Here is a 22,578-nt window from a genome sequence, read left to right on the forward strand (position 1 = left end):
TTAAAGTAGTATTGCAAAAGAAGTTTACAGGAAGATGTTCCTAATTACATCGCGAGAATTACCCCAAGAGGCGATGTGGAGGGAAGCAACGATGCCGACCGCAGCACAATCAAAGAAAGACACTACCACTTGTGAATCGTAGTGAAATGAATCATTAACATCTCAAAATGGCATAGGCATGTATGCCATGCTTAAATGATATAATGATACCATTTTAGCATGCTAAAAATGATCAAACGAAATGGACCCATGATGTAAAAATAAATCGCATTCTGAAAAAAGAACACAGAAAGATATTTTCCTTCCTGTTTCCTTTCCTTTTTTCCCCTCACTGTCTTCCTTTCTTGTTTTTGCAAAAAAAACCCAGCTACCCATTTGGCTCTATGCAAGTCATCCAAACCTTTCCTTCCTGCCCCACAAAATGAGCCAGAGCATCAACAGGACAAGGAGACCCGCCCCCACCCCTTTGCCCTGCATCTGCAGGCTTCCATTGTGTGAGCACCAGGGCGTCCTCATCTCCAGACTTTGCTTATAATGACTCCTCTTCCTGCTCTCCATGCCCCCAAGCCTCCCTTTGGTGTCATGTGGTCAGCTGGCATTGTTCTTCTGGGTTCAGGCACAGCGCCATTCAGAAAGGCTTTCTGTTCTCTCCCCTCTAGGTCGGTCTAGGCAGCCCTGCTGCCTCTGTCCTCTAACTGCCCTGAGGGCAATTAGCACTCCCTGTCTGTCTCCATCTCTGCCCTCAGCAGAAATTCAGCGTGGGTGGACACAATGTCCTCCAAGTGGATTGTTTCCCTCTCAAAGGGTTCAAGGCCCAGTGCAACCACTTCATACAAGATTAATAATGGACCAAGGTCATTTTTGAAAAATGTACTGTGCTTCTGTCTTTGAGCAATGATGATCCTGAAAAATTTGTTAGAGAACCCATAATTGTTCTTAACATTTTATGTTGTTGAGAGGACATTTCCAACCACGTGGCATTTCTGTTTACCAAAATAGGCCAGCAGAGAGCCAAGGAAGGATAAAAACGGAGGAAAAAGGAGTCTCAGATTGTCCATTTGATAGAGCTGAACTCCTTAATGAGCTGACTGGTTAAAACATTAAAACTGTCTCCATGTTTTTTTTTTTTAAATGAGTTGACCATGGGTTCAAATGGATCAACTCGCCACATGTTTTGTTGCATGTATATGCAACTTACGAGCTATAGAAAAATGTTGAAATCATTGCTTAAAGCTTGCAACAGTAGTAGGCAAACAGTACAGTTTAAGAGAAGGCTTAATCCCTTATAAAATCAAGGTCCTTAATATTACTTTATTAAAAATAATTTACATGTTCATGACAGAAAAAAGAAATGTTTCTAAGCATTGGAGATGTTCCAAAACTGCAGCTGAAGTGCCTCTGTAGCAGTGCCTGGGCTCGCAGGGAATGAGGTGCTGCTAAGTGTGGAGGTGTGAACACAGAGGGAAGAGCAGGCAGCCGTCTGGGACTCATGCTGCTGGTTCCTATGACACTGAGACCATCTGGCAAAAACCCAAGTGCCAGCTGTGCACATTCCCCTCACTAGCTTAAAAACTGACAGTTCCTGTCTGGTACCCATCCCACCTCATGCCTCAATGAATGGGAATGGAAATACGCGTCCTTATGTGGGAGAGAGGATGAAAGTGGACAAACAATTCCTGGAACTTGCTGAGATGCCCTCTCTGTTGCTGCACTTTCATAGGGGTGTAACAAAATAAACTTTTTTTTTTTTTAAAGACAGAATCTTGCTCTGTCGCCCAGGCTGGAGTGCAGTGGACAGTGGTGTGATCTCGGCTCACTGCAACCTCCATCTCCTGGGTTCAAGTGATTCTCCTACTTTAGCCTCCTGAGTAGCTAACATTACAGGCGTGTGCCACCATGCATGGCTAATTTTTATATTTTTGTAGAAATAGGGTTTCACTACGTTGGCCAGGCTGGTCTCAAGCTCCTGACCTCAGGTGATCGGTCCACCTCAGCCTCCCAAAGTGCTGGGATTACAGGCATGAGCCACCATGCCCAGTCCAAAATAACCATATTATTGATCACCTTGTCTACAATACATAAAGCAAACAGAGGAATAATGTGGAATTCCTTGTTCCTCAAGTGGCAGGTAATAGGGACACAAAGCCATTGCCTGACTTGAGGATTGAGTTGAGGGATTAGCAAGAATTGGGAGAGGTCCCTCAAACCTGTTGACATTACTGAGATTCTGCAGATGTAAGGTATTACTGATGCATCAATGATCAAAAAATAAATACAATGTGGTGGTATATACCTACAGGGGAATATTATGCTGTCATCCAAAGCATCAAAAGGTGCTGACACATGTCACCACAAAAATGAACCTTAACAACACTAGGCCGAGTGACAGAAGCCAAACACAGAACGAAAGATATTATATGATTCCATTTACATGAAATATCCAGAATAGTAAAAATCACAGAGACAGAAAGTAGAATAGGGATGGCCGGGAGCTGGGAAAGGGGTAATCGGGAGTTACTGCTTAATGGGTACGGAGTTTCTCTCTGGGGTGATGAAAAGGTTCTGGAAGTTGACAGTGGTGATGGTTACACAACACTTTGAATTTACTCAACATCACTGCACAGTTGTACATTTTTATGTCTCATCGTACATTTTTATATACACATAAAAATGATTCAAAGGGTAAGATTTATGGTATACATATTTTATCACAGTAAAAAATGTAATAGTATTTCTAATGAACTGGTGACATGCCAGTGCATGTAATGTAAGGATTCTTTCTTCTAAAAGATCTTCAAGACATTGGAATAACTGAAACATTATGGAATTGGAAACTTCATTCAAAAGCAGAACCAAGGCTTTGTAAATAGGTGGATTCTTTAATCCAGTGTGTTATTGATGCACATAATTTTGCCCTTCATAAGACTCTTTTCCACAACTACTTGAAAAGGAAACAAAAAAAGTACTTCCCTCCAATATTACTCATTTCACCTCATGTGGTTGTCACCAGCGACAGGCTACAAATTTGAAAAAAATTAATATTTTTTTAAATCCAATAGTTCCACTGATTGGATTCACTTATATCTAGGTCCATAGAATTATAAGTAGTTACTTACTTTTGGAAAAAAGCTAAAAGCTATTTTTCATGTATCAGAGAGTACATATGATTACTTATGGGAAGAAGCAATTATGGTTATTTCTCACACTACGCATTTTGTATAGGAAACTGAGTTCACACTAACTACTCTTTGCATCTCAACTCTCCCATCGACTTCATTTCCCTCCCATTTCTGATTGGTCCGACAGAAGCATGCAGGAGTTTGCTACAGAGCTAGTGAATATGGAACATGTGGGTCTCTCCATTTCATTGGCTGAGGCTGTGTGTGTGCGTGTGTGTGTATATGTGGTGGGTGCGGTGGGGAGGTGGCGTGGGGTGGGGGCATTAATCTTCCCAGGACTGGGCTGTGGAAGTCACCTGTTAATATTTTAGTTGCTTCAGCATATGATCAACACAGTGACAACAGGACTTGATGTATTCTCACATAAAGCCCTTTCTACTTTAATCGTGAGACATAGAAGAAGAACATCAAGCTTGTAATTCCAACTCTGTTCAGATTTTTTTTTAAAAAGTGGAGGATAAGGTCAAATCATTTGACCAAAATGGACAATGAAAAACCCAATGAAGTACAATATTCCAATCATGCAGTCAGCAAAAAAAAAAGGCTTTATTATTTATAAGAATGTTCTGGCTTCTACAAAGGGCATTACTAAAGAAGGTACTGCTAATAAAACTGTGATGCTGGTAATAAAAATTACCTTTTTACCTTATATTTTTACCTTGTAGCAGTCAATAGTAATGATATCATTATTCTATGTAAGCAAATCTTCTCTGGAATCACAGTGAAAAACATTATAGATGCAATGCAGAAAACATATGTTACAAATACAAATTAAAATTAAATTCACAGAGCTGAGCATTTTTTTTTTTTTTTTTTTTTTTTTTTGAGACGGAGTCTCGCTCTGTCACCCAGGCTGGAGTGCTGTGGCCGGATCTCAGCTCACTGCAAGCTCCGCCTCCCGGGTTCCCGCCATTCTCCTGCCTCAGCCTCCCGAGTAGCCGGGACTACAGGCGCCCGCCACCTCGCCCGGCTAGTTTTTTTTTTGTATTTTTTAGTAGAGACGGGGTTTCACCGTGTTAGCCAGGATGGTCTCGATCTCCTGACCTCGTGATCCGCCCGTCTCGGCCTCCCAAAGTGCTGGGATTACAGGCTTGAGCCACCGCGCCCGGCTGAGCTGAGCATTTTTGACTTGACGAAAATATTTTTGTATTTTTTTTTTATATTAACTGCAGTCTGGTTGTAAAAACTACCTCTTCCCTTACGACGTGTGTGAAGTCACAGAATTTGTCAGAAATTGGAAAGATGATAACATGTGCACACTTTTACCTTAAGATCAAAGAAGACATTCAAAATTTCTTTTAAAAATCACCTTTGAAACAAACAAAACCGTCCCTTCCTATAGATTTCCAACTCAGTTTCACTGTAATCTAAGGCTCATAGTAACAATACTAGGCTGGCTCAGGCAGCGCATACCTATCATGCCAGCAATTTGGGAGGCCACGGCAAGCAGATCGCCTGAGCCTAGGAGTTCAAGACCAGCCTGGGCAACACAGGGACAGCCCCGTCTCTACAAAAATTACAAAAATTAGCTGGATGTGGTGGTGCTTGTCTGTGGTCTCAGCTACTTGGGAAGCTGAGGTGGGAGGATTGCTTTGGGGTCAGGAGGTAGAGGCTGTAGTGAGCTGTGATCTGGTCACTGCACTCCAGCCTGGGTGACAGACTATGACCTTATCTCAAAAGCAAACCAACAAACAAAAATAATACTAAACACTTAATGAAGTCTTACTTTCCATTGTGTTACTCACATCCCAACAAATGGGTTTCTGCACAATTATATTTAAATGCACAATAATGTATTTAATGCCAGTAGGCAGAACAATAGAAATAGTCATGGGTGAGACTTACAACCCCAAATTGTTAGACAGTTAAAAAAAAATGCTTACTATTGTTTCCTGACTCAGGAAACAACAGACGCTGGAGAGGATGTGGAGAAATTGGAATGCTTTTACATTGTTGGTGGGAGTGTAAATTAGTTCAACCATTGTGAAAGATAGTGTGGCGATTCCTCAAGGATCTAGAACTAGAAATACCATTTGACCCAGCCATCCCATTACTGGGTATATACGCAAAGGATTATAAATCATTTTACTATAAAGACACATGCACACGTATGTTTATTGCAGCACTGTTCACAATAGCAAAGTCTTGGAACCAACCCAAATATCCATAAATGATAGACTGGATAAAGAAAATGTGGCACATATACACCATGGAATACTATGCAGCTATAAAAAAGGATGAGTTCATGTCCTTTGCAGGGACATGGATGAAACTGGAAACCATCATTCTCAGCAAACTAACACAGGAACAGAAAACCAAACACCGCATGTTCTCACTCATAAGTGGGAGCTGAACGACGAGAACACATGGACACAGGGAGCGGAATATCACACACAAGGGCCCGTCAGGGAGGGGGTTGGGGAGGGATAGCATTAGGAGAAAAACCTAATGAAAATGACGAGTTGATGGGTGCAGCAAACCAACACAGCACATGTATACCTATGTAACAAACCAGCGGGTTGTACACATGTACCCCGGAACTTAAAGCATATAAAAAAATGCTTACTAAGCAGTCCACTTACTTTATGGCTTCACACATGTCCAGTCCCATTTTCACACAGTTCTTGGCATGGTTAGGGAGAGATATAGGGAGTCCAGACACACAGTAGTAGCAGTCTCCTAAAATTTTAATTCTCATGCATTCATTCTCCTGGAAGAATAAATTACAGAATTTCAGTTGCATTAACCACTTGCAAAATGATCTAGATTTATGTAATATCATCAAGCGCCAGCTCTGCTCACACCATTCCAGGGGCGTCTGGAGAGAGCAATGAGAACCAGTTGGGCTTCCCTTCATTACCCAACCAGAATGAGCTGCCCTCCCCTACGTGCCGATTTCCAAAGTGGAATAAATAAAGAAAAGGGGAAAAAAATGGGAAAGAAGGGAGAATGTTCTGGAATGATTTATACTCCATAGAAGCAGAGAAGGATGGTGATGGGGCCAATCTCTTTAGTCTGAGCAGCTCCAAACATTTATGGTGAAATAAAACATTCAATGCACAGCTGAGTCTTTCAGAGTAGAAAATGATGACCAGCACTCAGTGTGAATTAGAATCTCACGTCCTTCCCTACTGTGCTTATGGTTTCTTTCATTTATTTTAAATCTAAAGCAGATTCTTACCTGCAGATATGTCCCTTCTGATAGACATCACCACACCTAATAAGCTACCATTCAAAACACTGCCAAGTAATTTAAAAGTTAATTCTCATCTTAGGCTCAACTGTTTTGATGTAAAATTTGACTACCTCATTATTTTTCTGGGCTAAGTTTTGTGTTTATATTTTAATATTTAGATTAACTGCATTCATACATGTTGATCCTCTATTTGTTTCTAACCCTTTGATGCAGCTTACAGACTCTTCAGTAAAATAAAAGAAAACTAAAAACAAAAAAGATGTACCAAATGCGGGCATTTTTTTTTTCTCTAACACGAACACAGGCTTCTGTATAAACTGAACACATTTGAAATAATCAAGTGAACACATCTTCTTCTCAAACGTGTGTTAGTTTTGCTGAATATTTTGCATATTTCTTTCCCTGTCTGATAGTGCACAAGCCAGGATGTACTTTCATACGTATCTATAGTACTACAGATGATGTGCGTAGTAATTCCTGATGACAATATCATAAACAAGAAAAAGGCAAACAATTACATGTTAATCAAGCTTCCCTCCCATACTTCCTAAACAGATATTCTGAGACTAAAAATCATGAAAGTTACAGTGAGTGGCAATGATTTCGAGTTCCTTAGTGTAAGGTTATGTGCTTTACACAGTACTCAATGCACTGTGTATTGGTTTGCTGACAAGAACCCCCCGTTATTGAACAGTGAGCCATGAACTCATGATGAAGGCACACTGCCCCTCTGACCAATGATGGATAAAGCCAAGGCTGTACACTCCTTTGTTCCATTGACTACAGGAAGTCATGCCGAGTACCTCTGTTATGGGTAATGAATTGTGTCCTTCCAAACTGACATGTTAAAGTCAGTCCTGATACCTGTGAATGTGAACTTGTTTGGCAATAGGGTTGTTGCAGATTTAATTAGTTAAGAGGAGGTAGAACTGGAGTTAGGTGGGCCCTTATCCTCTAAGAAGGAAACCTGTACACCGAGACAGGCACGTAGAGGAGAGAATGTCATCTGAACATTGGAGTTATGCTGTTCCCAGCCAAGATAGAAATGTTTCTTCCTAACACGAATAGGTAGTCCAACAAAAATGACCTTTTATTAGTTCAAACTTTTAAGACATCATGTAAGTTTCAAACCTTTCTTTTCCTATAAATGAACACCCATAAAACTCACCCCCTTCCTTTGGCTTGGTAAAGGAAGGAAGCAGAGCTGTGCTTTAGCTGATTTTTTACAATCTCCAGTGAGAGCTGTGTCATGGTCAGCGGAACTACAGAAGGCAAAAACCTTGGGGGGTTGGGCGCAAGAAAAATCATACTAACATCTGCAAGCCAGATTTCTTCCTAAGGGACTTGGCTGGAATGTTCCGTCTTGTTGAAAAGTGATCTAAATCACACAGTGAACTAAATTTAGGACCAATTCTTCCATAGATAAATAACTGATATTAGTAGGCATAATGAAGCATTTTTGTTGTTGTCGGGAACAATTCAAAGAGAGAATTGACCAGAAACATTTAATGAGAAGTACAGGGCTTGCAGGAAGAAACTTTTTGCCATCGATATGGCCACCGGCAACTGTGACAGTTCTAATAAATAGTAGGGTCTAGTGTGGTTTCAGATGGTTTCACGTCAACTCCTATCTGTGAAATTGTCCATGAAAGAGCATACAAATGGAAGACCCTGAACTTCCATTTCTGTTTAAGTGGCACAAGAATCAAAGGATAAAAATGAGACAAGAGTAAGGGAAGGCTTTGCATGGAAGATACCCATTCTATTTCAGGGTTTCTTCCAGGGTCCTGCTTAACAATAGGAATAGAGAATGTTGGCAACTAGAGGAGTGGAAATGATCCTTGACATGGAAATGCCTCAAAGAGCACCTTAAAATAGTACCATGCAGAGGGATTTGCAAACGGAATCTCGCTGCCTGGAACGTATTTATTATATGTGTGCTGAATTATACATAGGGGGAAGTTTTAAAATAGATAAAAACGTGATAATGATATGCCATGCTGTTTCTCATCCCTGAGACAGGTTTGAGGCTCATGAAAGACCAATAGCAAAGAAATCCAACTTTTACAAACAACCTTCCTAAAGGATGCTTTTATGAAAAAGTAAACTATTGATAGGTGGATGAAGAAAAATGAAACCAAGAGTTTAGAAATCTTCAGAGAGCAAGAGAATCCATAACACTCACCTTTGCAATTTGATCAAACTTTCCGAAGAGCTCATTCAGCATGTGAACTAGTTCTCCTGGGGAGCAGTCACTTGCCAGCCGGGTAAAGCCAACAATGTCAGCGTATAAGATGCTGTGGGAAGAAAGGAGGTGGGGAGACAGAGTTTTCCAGTTTATCCATTTTTTAAGAAAGTAATAATAATTTTGCCATTAAAATCATGTAATTTTGTTTATATTTTCATGAGTAAGATGTCATTTTTTGAATTAAGAATATATAAACATTTTTTGAAACTTGTTAATTAACATTTTTGAGGTTAAACTTTTGTGGTTAAGATGGGGAGTGAAGCAGCAAAATAATTTTAAAAAATTCTGTTTATATTGAGTCAAAGTAGAAACTGGAAAAATAATCCTCTTTTTACAAAAGATTCATTAAATGATTCTGGAATCCCTCCTATCTGCCAGGATGAAGCAGACATGGAATATCTTCCTGATGTTCAGAATTTAGCTGGGACGATGTATTGAACACATGTGGACATCAACAAATGTCCAATTACAAATCATAAAAAGGGTTACAAAGGAAAACGAGACTGTTATGAGAGAGAAGAGCAGGGGCGGATTGGACAGCGAGGAGGCCGGGAAGGTCACTCTTAGGAAATGACAGAACAGCTCCCTTCATGGGATGTACACACTAGGGAAGGCGAGTGTGAGATTCCTTAGAGCTTTTATGTGTTTAAAACAGGAAAACACAGCACCTGTGTGCACACTGCAACTTTTCCTACACACACAATAACATGTTTCTGATTTGTATCAAGGTCTTATAAAGAAGCCTAAATTTCTGTAGGTGGTTTGAGATTCACAAAGTGAATATGTATGACTTAAGATGTCCCATGGAACAAAAACAACTACTATTTCACAGCCATTAGGATGGCTCTTATAAAACATACAAATAATGGTTGTGGATGAGAACCTGGAGAAACTGGAGTACACGTGCATTGCTGGTGGGCACGTAAAATGATGCAGCCACTCTGAAAAACAATATGGTTGGTCCTCAAAAACCTTAAACAAAATACCATATGATTCAGCAGTGCCACTTCTGGGTATATATCCAAAGATCTGAAATCAGGAACTTGAATAGATATTTGTACATGAATGTTCATAGCTGTAGTATTCACAATAGCCGAAAGATGGAAGCAAACCAAATGTCCATGGACAGATGGATGAATAAACAAAATGTGATCTATCCATACAATGGAATGTCAGGCAGCCTTTAAAAGAAATGAAGTTCTGACATGTGCTGAAACTCCTGAAAACCTTATGCTAAGTAAAATAAGCCACGTGCAAAGAACAGATACTGTATGATTCTACATATATGAGGCACACAGGATAGTCAAACCATAGAGACAGAAATTCGAATGCTGGTTGACCGGGACTTGGGGGAGGGGGAGCTGTGGAGTTGTTGTTTAATGGGTTCGGAGCTTTAGTCTGGGATGAAGAAAAAGTTCTGGAGATGGATAATATTGATGGCTGTAGAACAGCGTAAGTGTCCGTGATCCAACTGAACTGTACACTTAAAAACGATTGCAATTGTAAATGTTATGCTATGCATATTTTACAATAAAAAAAAAAAAGTACAAACAAGGGCGCCAGTCAGCAGGGTCTCAGCCAGAGCAGGGCAAGACTCTGCTGTTGGCCATACTCTGCTCCTTCTGCTAAGTCCAGGATGTGTGGCTGCACCTTAGAGGAAATACTTGCTCCTCTGCTGAGGGACACGACCTATGGGAGAGCTCTGATGGTTACAGGAAAATCAGGGTTTTGAGGGCAGCTTTACTCTCCATTCTGTTCAGATGATCCCTGAGAAATCATCCCTATTTCTTCCATGCTGACTTACAGTGGCAGCTATCACAAGTGCTGAGCCATTGTGCAAGAGGAAGGATGAACCATGCTCGCTCAGAGAAAGAGTCCCTGATTCAAAGCAGTATCAGGACGTAGCACATGTGGATGGGCAGTTGACTCCACTTACTTATTTTTCACATCATCTCCAGTGCTTCTTGTGCTCAAAACTTACAGTGAACAAAGCAGCTCTGACACAGGCTACCTGCAGATAGCTTAAGCTGGTCCAAAGGTTATTTTGCAGCAAAGGGATTAAAAAGGTAAGCAGGTGGCCAGGTATGGTGGCTCATGCCTGTATTCCTAGCCCTTTGGTAGGTCAAGGCGGGTGGATCACCTGAGGTCAGGAGTTCGAAACCAGCCTGGCCAACATGGCGAAACCCCGTCTCTACTAAAAAATACTTAAAAATTAGCTGGGCACGGTGGCAGGTGCCTGCAATCCCAGCTACTTATGAGGCTGAGACAGGAGAATTGCTTGAACCCGGGAGGCAGAGGTTGCAGTGAGCCAAGATTGCACCATTGCACTCCAGCCTACGTGACAGAGTGAGACTCCATCTCAAAAAAAAAAAAAAAAAAAAAAAAGCAGCCAATTGTGATGCAAGGTACAAAGCTGCAAAGGATTATGGTAGAGAAAGTACAGTGCACTTATGGGACCATAGGGGAAGAAAACCCCACCTAGAGCCTGACCATATTGCCACTTTAGAAAGATCACTCCTGCTGTGGCAACCTGGATGCAGGCAGGTCAGTTAGAACTCTATCCTTGGAATCCTGGAGAGCCCCACTGAAGGTCTATAATGTGGTGAAATAGAAGTGGACAGACGTGGGAGACAGGAAGAATGAACTTGATTTGTCACTAATTTGATGTTGTAGCAGGGGTTGTCTGGGAGAGGGAAGCATTGAAAATGAAGATCCTATATCTGGCTGAGCGACAGAGTTCAGAAATCTAGGTTTGTGCAAATCAAAACAAGTGTGTAGGGGAAGATGACTAGTCCAACTTTGGTTGTGCTGTGCTTGATGGTGGTGTCTTAGATACACATTAAGTAGATGAGTATGGAAAGCTTATACACAGGTTGAGGCCTGTGTATAAGCATCATTTAGGTGGGAATTAAAGTCCTGGAAGAGGACTGGAGAGAAACAGAGAGGAGGTACGAGAGAGCCCCCAACATATTCTCATTTACAGGACAGACTTAATTTAGGGAAAAGAAAAGAACAAAACAGACTGTCAGAAGAAAACTAAGGGAATGCAATGTCATGAGACAAAAAGATGAGAAAATTCTTTAAGTGGGAGGACAAGGCCAAGGTGTCAGGTATACTTGAGTGGTCAAAAAGTGACTTAAAAATATTTCCCAAGATGGGAGGGGCATTGCTAATTTCAGACATTAAGGCTAGAAAGAGCCATTAATAGCATAATACACTTAGATAACTAAATGTTTCTTCTGTAATTGTATAGGCAAAATGCTCACAAACCTGAAGGCAAGCCAGTATTTTAAATAATTTTACTCCTTAACATGTGTGAACTTTCTTTGAATGTATTTAGTTTTTGCTATCATGTATCCATCCAGTCATGCTTCCTTAGTTCCCATTCATACACAAATGTGTTTCTGTTACCTCCTTCCTGATATGAGTTTCCTGTATCACACTGACATCTGTGTATGCTTGGGTATTATATAGCTTTTCTAAAATCTGGTGTCAAATGAGATTTGTCCTAACAATGTCTTTAAGTAACAGCTAAATTTATTTCTTATTAACAAGCTTCAAAAAACGTAGACTTGAAGCAGCCTGGCTCTTCTAAAAACTCTAACGACTAAACTAAGACCATCAAAACATAACAAATGAGGTCAGATACATGCACAGGTTACTTATGGTGATAACTCAGTGATATGGTTCGGATTTGTGTCCCCACCCGAATCTCATGTCGAGTTGTAATCCCCAGTGTTGGAGGAGGGGCCTGGGAGGCAACTCGGCCAGAGGGGTAGATTTCCCCCTTGCTGTTCTCGTGATAGCGAGTGAGTTCTCACGAGTTCTGGTTGTTTAAAAGTGTGCGGCACCTTCCCCTTCCCTCTCTTTCTCCTTCTCCGGACACATAAGATATGCCTGCTTCCCCTTCACCTTCTGCCGTGATTATAAGTTTCCCGAGGCCTCCCCAGCCATGCTTCCTGTACAGCTTGCAGAACTGTGAGTCAATTAAACCTCTTTTCTTTATAAGTTACCCAGTCTCAGGTAGTTTTTTATAGCAGTGCAAGAATGGATAAATACACACAGCTAGAATGCAAAGTAGTGCATTAACACACTGAGTGGATGAAAGAACAAACCCCCAAAAGAAGTGGTACTGGGAATGGGAGGGACACAGAAATCAAGATAGTCTGGGTGAGCCTCGCTCTGCTGTGGCTCGGAGACAGGGGCAGGAGAGAAATGGGAGGGACGATCCTCTCCAGCCTCAAGTGAGGCCTCCTCACAATTCCTCTCTAGAGCTCGTGGGAAACAGAAGCCTCACACCAGTCTCCTTCCCTACTATAATCCCATGAAGATAACATGTTAGTTTCCTAGGCACTGTAATTCCCAGAATGACTCCTGGGAAGTAGATATGAGTATACCAGTCTCAGAAAAGCAGTAACTTTCACAGTAAATTAACTAAGGTGCACATCATTGTTCTGTGACACTGGTCACTGGTTTTCCAGATCTGAGAAACTCCTCATGCTGATGGAGAGAAGAACACCCAGTTTCCCTGGGATGTGCTGTCTTCACAGAGGCCCTGCTCCTGCAAAGTCTATTTGGAGGACTCAGTCTTTGTGCCTGGAGATCCCAGAGACTCTCCCTCCAATCTTACTGCAATCTGACCACAGGGTTTCCAGAATGAAGACCCCGCTGTCCCCCTCACTCCTTTCTGTGACGGATGCTTGGCCACAGAAGCCAGGGCTGTGAAGGACAACTCAATCCAATACAGCAAACAGCATCCTATTTTCTCATCTTAATGTGAAGGCCCCGAGCGGCAGCAACAGGTGAGTGGGGTGGCAGAATTTGGGTGATTATTTCCCCTGTAAAGGATCCACTGTCACAAAGGAGAGACAGTGATATGAGACGTGAGATCCCAGGCAAAATGTCTCCAATCAGGCAAACAGGCTCCCAGACCAGCCAAGGAGTAAGCACGGCGTCGTACCTCACGTTGGTATGCCGCTTCACGTACAGGTTGTGGAAGTTATTTGTGTTCTCCATCTGGCCTGCCTTGGGGCCCTGCAACCTCTGGATGATCTCCGCTTTCATCTCCATGGCGATGTGGGCCGGCAGCAGGGAGAGCAGAAGCCGCTCCTGGACAAGGTGAGGAAGGAGGAACAAATGTCTCTCAGACAATGCGAGGGATGACCAAATGACACTGGAGATCCTCACTGATTTGTAGGAAGGCCAATTTGGGAATTCTTTCCCAGAAGCTAAAATACAGATTCTAGAAATATATATTGGGAATAAAAAGAGATTTTCTAAGGTCAGAGTGTATTATTATATTATTTATTGAATTCTAAGTGTGTGTTCTTCAGCATGAAGAATAAAGGCAAGCAAAGTTGTTTCCCCAGAGATTTTAAAATCTATTTTGATTTTAAAGTAGCAAAGCAGAAACAATATTAAAATTTCAGAAACCACTGGTCAGTCTAAGATAGAAAACACTCATTTTCGCCTGCTTGTTCATTTCTGAGCTAAAATGCTAGCTTTATTGCACTTAAGAAAGACAGCTGATAGTCCACCTATTGTGCATTTTTTAAATAAGATAAATACTTTCAAAGATTTCATTTCCTCTATGATAAGCACCCAATCTTCTTTAGTAATTCTAAGCTATTATAAAAATGGAGTCAGAAGTGTTAGCTTCTGTAAAATGTCATCCATTCCACAGGTGGAACACCAGGAAATGATAACATATGAGCTTTTTGAGTATTTTTGGTCTTTATATTCAGTAAGTTCAGAAAACAGTAAATATTAGTAAACAATACTGTACTCATTTAAACATAAACTTATTTTAGTTAGAGTGGCATTTTCTCATTCTCCTCAGTGAAAATACACAATAGTTTTTGGAGGAAAAGTCTAACAGAAGGGGAATCTTCAGGACGTACATCCATCCTGGAGTATTTTAATGTTAATCCATTTTAGAAAGCACCATATTCTTTAGCTATTGTAGAGTTTGGCAACTGATATTCAAGTTGATAAACAAATATTTGTTCAATGAAACACTTTATCTATGACATCTTTATCTATCACATTGTCTCTCTCTTTTTCTTTTTTTGGCAAGCTGATGAGGGATTAGGGGAGGAGGGGAAGCTTGGATTTGCTTTCAGGTTCACAGGGCCAGGTGTCAATCTCTTTGTCCACTCCTAGTGCACATCGCTTGGGTGGCTGTTGGAAAATTCCCCTGAGAGAGCTGAGGGTGGGCCAGGAGTGCATTCTGATGCAGATGGGATAATCCTGCCCCCGGCTCATCCCTCCAAGGAAAGACAAGTGCAAAGGCAACAGAAGACACAGTATGTACCCATGGGGGAACCTCAGTGTATAGTAGGTAGTTTCTCCATGTACTGGCATAACTGAGCATTGATCATTTGTTCATTCATTCATTCACTTATTCACTTATTCAGAAAGTATCCATCTTTGACCAATAAATGCCATGCCCTTTGAAAAGCACTAATGGTAAATTAAAGAAGGATGCAGAGACTCTCTGCTTTGGTTGCCCTTCTGTTTCCCAAGAGTCAGGCATTAAGCTTCTTCCAAACACCACCCTGTCTGTCTAATCTCATCTGACAGCAAGTGCACTGTGTGTTGAAGCCTTGGTTATGAATGATATGATACCAGAGACCCTGTCACATTCTTCTTTGATTTACCATTAGCGCTTTTGAAAGGGCATGGCCTGATCCCACTCTCTTCTCAGAGCCCACTTGAAAAAACCAGGGGGTTTGTTCTAAGTTAATGGCACTTCAATTGCTAGCTTTCATCATTTTGATATAAAGAACTACTCTGTCATCTACTCACATTTGGCTACTCATCCCCCAAATGCATAAACTTGCCACTTGTCTTCAATTTCTCTATGCTTTGGCCTCTGTGACTCATGAAATTGTTAGACCTTTGGGAAACTCCAAAGGTAATCAAACAAGTTTGATTACCCATGGCAGTGTTTAGCAGATAGAAGTTGTCCTATAAGTTTTAGGGGTTGAGTTCTGCTAGTATTGCCTCCACTGAATTCCATTTCTGCAGGTCCTGAGCGTACAGTACAGTGAGGCACCCTGTGGGTGGTCACTTCCTATTCTTTCTGTTTATTGAGTAATAGATGGAATAATTGGAGTGAGGCCAAAATTTTACATACAAAGGAATTATAATGTCCAAAGTCTATTCACACCAATAGAGGAAAGCTGGTGAGGAAAGTGTGAAATTTCTATCCACAAACATCAGAGACCTTGGGTCAGTCATGGTGACTGACACCTGTAGTCCCAGCACTTTGGGAGGCTGATGAGGGCAGATCATCTGAGGTCAGGAGTTCGAGACCAGCCTGGCCAACATGGTGAAACCCTGTCTCTACTAAAAATGTTTTTGAAAATTGGCTGGGCATGGTGGCAGGCGCCTGTAGTCCCAGCTACTCCAGAGGCTGAAGCAGGAGAATCGCTTGAATCTGGGAGGCAGAGGTTGCAGTGAGCCAAGATTGTGCCACTGCATTCGAGCCTGGGCAACAGAGCGAGACTCTGTCTCAAAAAAAAAAAAAAAAAAAAAAAATCAGGAGACCTGTCTGGTCATATTCTCAGACATGAACAGAGGAGCCCCTGATGGGAGAAGGGAGGCATGTGGCTTTGAGGTTTCCCATTGAATCTGTCATAATCAAAGCACGTAGATGTTGAAAACAAATGTTATTTCTAGAGCAGTGATAAGGAATATTAACATGTAGACTATAAATAATTATGGGTCTGGATCTAGGCTATCTATTCAGAAATTCCAGTAGAATCTGTGCATCTACAGAGATGTCTTAAGATTGGCTTGATTAGGTTTAAACCCATTTTGTACTCTTTCTGATGGGTGATGAGTCAAGGGCTGAGACAAAATGAAATGCACCAAGCCACAGGCGCTCAGTGTACATAACTCTCCATTAGCAGAGCTTATGATGATAACCTGTGTGTACGTGGATTCAATACCATCTTCCATTGAATTTAAAACAGTCAACATTCCCAGTGTTTACATGAGTTTCTAGCTATGCTTCTTATAGCCAAGGCTGTCAATACCCTACTCATTTCCCTTCTTCCTTGCTTGGGGGTCACTGTAGATTGTTCCTTCCTGAATGTATGGTTTCCTGTGTGTCCGCTAATGAAGAGGTAGCTGATGAATAAATACTCCAGCTTTTGCATCAACATCCCTCAGTGGGAAATGTGAGCATGGTCGGTACATCCCTCAGAGAATCCCAGGCAAGACTGAGCCCTGCTTCCATCATCAGCCCCTTTGACGAGCTGACTTCCCTCTTTGGAGGGAGCTGACCTCATGGTCCCACGCCCTCACCCTGCTAAAGAGAACCACTTCCCAACTAAGTTACTGTACCCAGACCCTTGTCTTAGGATCTGCTTGTGGTAAACCTAACAGATATTTCCAAGCATCATCTCTCCTCCTCCTATATTCTGTAATAAGATTATGCTAAGCCCCAAATCACACAGAGCCGGTCCTTCCTGAAAGATACAGATTCTATGATCAAAAAAAGAGAATCAAATATAGTAATCCTTTTCCACACCCAGAGCCTCATTTAACAACCAAATGTAAGTTAAAATCTTTATTTTAGACCCAAATGTAGAAGGATGACTGACTTTTAATAGGTGGTTTAAAAAATATAGAAAGTAAACTTCATATGTTGTACAAAACAAGAATTTTTTTGTTTTGTTGGAAGTGTTCAAGAATCCATGTGAATTTAGACTGAAATGAAGATGCTGGTAACTGCCAACCAGCCAAATAAAAGAGCTCAAGCCTTCCCCCCATCATTCAATGCTGGCACCACTGGTGGCTAGTAGATAGCACTGGACCTGGCGACAGCTCAGTGTCCATGCTTTGAGTGTGCCCGTGCCCTCTAGGTGATCACAGTGCTGGGCAATTGAATGAGTTGCCAAAAAAAGCCTGAGCTCAAAAGTGGTGAAGCAAGACTCCTTCCTTTAAATTTGTCTTTCTCCCCATTAAAAATGTTCTGATCTGAAGGAAAAGCCCACTATTATGGCACACATGATAAATTTCAATCCAATTTGTAAAATCTGACAATGTTAATACTTCCATTAATATTTTAGCTTTTTGCGAACGTAGATGTGTGCCCTGCCAAATTTTCTGAAAGGAACACACACACTTAAGTGCTTAATATACTGGGTATAACTTAGCTACATTATTTTCCCAAGTTTTTTGGAGAAATTCCTTAGGGATACTTTTGAAAAATTAAGTTGTAATTAAACTGACTGATGCACACTGGTTATTACTTTCTCTTTCTAGTAAAGCTCATGCAACTACTGAGAATTTGTCTAATTCTGGCATATTCAAAGGTTATCTGATTAATAACTTGCCCTTGATTTGGGGATTTCATTTAACACATCCCTTTGTTAAACCTCCAATTATTATTCACTAACAATATATTTTTCTTAGAACTTGTTCTTTTAAATTGTGTCTGATAAAAGAGATGCAGAGTTAATTTAGTAAATTTCAATGTACTAGTGATCAAAGTTCAGAACAATCTGAGCTCTGAAGTGTTTCTAAACTAATGAAGCAAGGCAGAGATTGTAACTATATTTTACGTCTTTTTTTAGACTATTTCGATTGGTAGGAAAATCCAATTGAAGCAAAGAAGATTTGTACTTAAATTTTGAGCAAAGATATAGTAAAACATATTATACCCTGTCCCTTCAATAAACCATGCATGGAATAGATACGTAAAGCTGTTTTACTTTCCAGAAGGGAGGATAACAATGAAACACTCCTTTCATATGAATCTTTAAGTTTTTCTCTTTTAATTCTTATTTTAAATGCAATTTCAATTACATCAGGATGCTAAATCAATGGGATAAACAGAAAAGATGTTATAAGTTTTTCTCCTTCTAAAAGAAAGAAGTTAACAGAGTGGACAAACACCAGATCCCTAAGCAGCCATTAGGCCACTTGTGGCTCCGTTATCCACGTACTTAGGAAACAGAAATCATTTCATAATGTCCTGCAGTATCAAAAAGCTAGTTGTCCATCAACATGAAATGCTGCCTATGCTGTCCTGAGAAAACAGGTGACAGAAATAGAGGACAATAGCACCTCCCCCAGCTCCTGTCACACATCTGCCCTTGCAGCAGGCTCCACGTCTCCAAGTCTCAGACAATAATGGTCCTCCTCCCGCCTCAGCCTCCACCTCCCTGTTCTCCCAACAACTGCTACTGCCGCTGTTTCCCGTTACAAAATTTAGCTTTTTCTCTTAGGTCCCTCAGTAGAATTTTTGCTTCACATCAATCAATTAAAACTCTTACTATTTGAAAGGTCTTGCTTTATCTTTCTTTGACTTAAAAAAAAAATTGGTCATCATATTCACATGGGATGGAGAGTAGAAGGCGTCGCAGTAGAAATAGCTCTGAAGTAGGAGAAGATGGGATTCCGCCCTTTCTCTGCTACCTCAACGAAATCAGTCAGCCTTTGGGGCCCAGCTTGGTCATCTGGAAAACAGGTCTGTTGGCTACGGAGTTGAAGGCCTCCATGTCCATGTAAGAGCACAGCCCTTCAAAGAACCATGGGGGGCCCTTTCTAGAACTTACCTTCCACTGTCTTAGAGATGACTACATCCTGCTGCACCCGAGTGCCCAACCACTAGCCCCATGCAGAGGAAAGAACTCAAATGCTCAAATCCCCACCCGGTGGTGAAGACTGCAAGTCCAGATGGCCTGAGGGCAAGGAGACTCCAAGTGGGATCCAGAACAAGCACCCAGGGAGGAGGCTGAGTCTGGGCTGTCTGTTCCTTGCAGTGTCTCTGACTTGTGGGAGGAGGATGAAGAAGGGCTGAGATGACTGAGGAGCGACTTTAAAGAGCAGTGTTTTCATATCTGTGTGCAGAGGGAAAGTCAACCTGCTTCTTTCACAGCCCGGAAAACTGGAATGCTTTGTGCAAATTAAAATCACTACGCACTTCAGCAAATCAGGTGCCCCTTTCATAAGACAGCAAGTGCTTTCCTTGCATACATATCTTATTTTCTCACTTAACAAACCCTGGTCACATACAATATCATTCAGATTTATACATGTTTTGACAAAAAATTTTAAAAAGGCACAACAGACATAGATGTGGCTCTGAGGGAGTGAAGGCAGGTGGTCATCACCTGCGAGTTGAGACTGGATGGAACTCATCTTCCAGCTTCACAGCCAGCTGTTTCTATCCAGCTGGATTTGCAGGTTCAAGGAGATGATCAGAACATTTGTAGAGTATACTGTTAAAAGATGGTGGAAAGAATGAAATTATCACTCACACGGGATGACTCTTCAGTTAACAGAGAAGAAAGTGCTAATCAAGTCAAATTATAAAGTATGTCTACGGTTACTGATGACAGTAAATTGGTATTTCTAAACTGGAACTGTTTATCATCAACGGTCAATTCAATTCTCTAAAATAGAGCCTCTAGGGAAATGAGAAACATTCAAAAGGTGGAAAAATATTCAATCCTTGGATAAGAGTCTATGCAAGTCCTCAGATGAGAGCTGCAGCTGTGCTCCCAGGGGTAGGCACAGGGCACCTCGTGGTGCACCAGCACCCAAGTCAGCCCTGCAGGCTGGTGCAGCTGCAAAGCCTGAGCAAGCACAGCTCAGCACCAGTGTGAGAAAATCACCCAAAGGGGAATCTCGTCCTGCAAACAAGACCACCACACTCACACACCATAAAGTGAAAAAGCAAAATGCTCCAGAAGGGGGCCAAGTCTGATTGGACCTGCCTCTCAAAGAGTATCCATCCACAGGTAAGCAACGCCATCCAGCCTGACCTGGGCAGTGCCAGTGGAGGTATGCTGGGGAGAGAATGGGTGAAGACAGACCATGCTCCTGGGCATTGGCCAAAATCCCTCAACATAAGGTACAGACGACCAGGCAGGTGGTGGCGCCAGCCTTTGGATTTCTTCTTCTGAGGAGGACAAGGTGGAGATATCATTGACAGAAGGAGATGAGAAGAAGAAGGAAAAAGAGGCAGCACATTGGTATCGATTTGACGAAAGGTCCCAAGGAGCAAAATGGAATATTTTTTATGTTCAAATGCAATCCCTCAGAGCAACTCCATGCTACAGATGACAGATACATGATGCAGTTATGTACACACTACACTTGCAGTGGACTGGACTATTGTTCTGAAATGTGTTGCCCCTCCCTCCTGTGCCCCTGGGAGGCAATGAACCTTGGTAGGACCAGTGACATGTGAGTAGCAGTGATATGTGCTCCTTCTAACAAAAGCTTCAGGAGCCGCTGTGGGCCTCACCATGCTTTCCTTTCCCTCTTCTTTGGGACCAGCCGTGTCACAGATGGTGACTCTGAGCCTGGGTCCCATTCATGGTGCAAAGTGGCAGTCCCCCTACAGTGGACAAATACAAGTGAGAAACCACTATTGTTGTCAGCCACTTTGGTTTGGGAGCCATTTTTATCACCGCCTACACTAGCTATTGAGACAGATGCAACTCCATGCAAAGATGTGCACATCAATCTATGTCCTCTGTCCCTGAGTGCTGTGGATTTTCTCAGCTGCTCTGACCTGGGGAGAGGCCACTCACTCGCTCACGTGCTGCACTCACAAGCTGTAGCTTCAGGGCAAAAGTTCTGGAAAGCTCCTCTTTCCAGAGGAAAGTTCAGTCAAGTGCTGATTCTTCTCCCTCACTTCGAGTAAGAGGAGGTTGAGCCTTGGCAAGGCCATTCCACCTGTGAGGAGTCTTCAGGGCAGGGACCTCATGACTTTGAAGCCCACACTGGTAACCCCCGCTGGTCTGCCTTGCAGTCCATGGAAGAAAAGGCTGAGAATGTGGTCGTTTCAGTGGTGTCAGAATTACACAGAGCAGGAATGATCCCAGCAAGTATGGGACAACTTTGTACCACTGTGCATTTCTTCCTCCAAAATAAAAACCAGACGTCATGCCTCTAAAAGATTTTCTCAAACTAAAACCTGGAGTCATGAGAATTTACTCATTCTACTTGGTGGCAGATGTTATCCTACATGCAAATTATTGTTGTCTATATTCTCCAGTCAAAGTTATAATTCTCATTGGATGCAAAAGTAACAGGGATTAATCAGCCAGGCTGGTTCCCATCCTTAAGAATGCTGGCAGCACGGCATCGGCATCACCATCCCAAACTCAGGGAGGCAGTGAGGCTCCTCTGAAAAGCATAAGAAAAGGAACACTATCGTCTGTCCCGAGGGGCACAGACTCCAGCTCCCTCGCTGATGATGCTGAGACTCTGGGCTCACCTCCCTTCACCCTTGACAGTCAGCCCCTCCCAGATTCAATCGTGAAGAGCAACACAGCGTGGATGACAGGCTCCTCCCACATTCATGGCTCTCCTTTGGAGTAGGCTGTGCTGCCAACTTAGAAGCTCAGATTTATAAAACCATCATGAGTGTAAGAGAAGCTTGAAGTGGTGAGGATGAGCCACAGAAGGGGGCAAAGTCATGGAAGCGGAGACCAGACCTGAAATAGCTCTGCTAACTTTCACCTTAAAGGAGGTCTATAAACTCATGTTTGTAGCGTTCAAAGTTGTTGAATGAAAAAAAACAGGTCTCTTCTTTTGCACGGAGATGCACCATCTCCTATTATTCCCAGGCGATTTTAGAACTGCTCTACTTGCATGCAGACACTGGGCTCTTCATTCAATGTTCTTTCTTCCACTCAACAAATATTTATCAACCACTTTCCACGTGTCAGTTCCAGGTCTAAACAATTTGTAAGTATTGAGTATTGTCTTGCTTAATTCTCTCAGCACTTAATAACGTAGATATTATTATTTCTCCCATTTCTATGAAGAAGAAATTGGAGACCAAATAGGTTGCATGGCTTCCTAAACAACCCAAAGTAAGAAGGTGGTGGAGTTGGGATTAGAACCAGTGGGAGGAAAGTAGTTAGTGGTTAATTGCTCTTAACCAGTTTGCTAAACTGTACCCAGGAAAAAGAGACAATACA

At 41.9% G+C, this 22,578-nt stretch overlaps 1 protein-coding gene across 1 annotated transcript in view; it reads right to left on the reverse strand.

Annotated features, from left to right (window-relative positions):
- The window catches only part of ADCY2 (adenylate cyclase 2), a 429,519-nt gene that overhangs the window by 122,008 nt on the left and 284,933 nt on the right, over positions 1 to 22,578 (reverse strand). Inside the window, exons 5-7 of the mRNA XM_050792931.1 lie at positions 13,584 to 13,732; positions 8,561 to 8,672; positions 5,762 to 5,889 (exon numbers count right to left, since the gene is read on the reverse strand). Of these exons, the coding sequence (XP_050648888.1) occupies positions 5,762 to 5,889; positions 8,561 to 8,672; positions 13,584 to 13,732 (389 nt within the window). The remainder of the gene's footprint in view (positions 1 to 5,761; positions 5,890 to 8,560; positions 8,673 to 13,583; positions 13,733 to 22,578) is intronic.

This window comes from Macaca thibetana, chromosome 6 (assembly GCF_024542745.1).
Source record: "Macaca thibetana thibetana isolate TM-01 chromosome 6, ASM2454274v1, whole genome shotgun sequence".
NCBI classification, from domain to species: Eukaryota; Metazoa; Chordata; class Mammalia; order Primates; family Cercopithecidae; genus Macaca; species Macaca thibetana.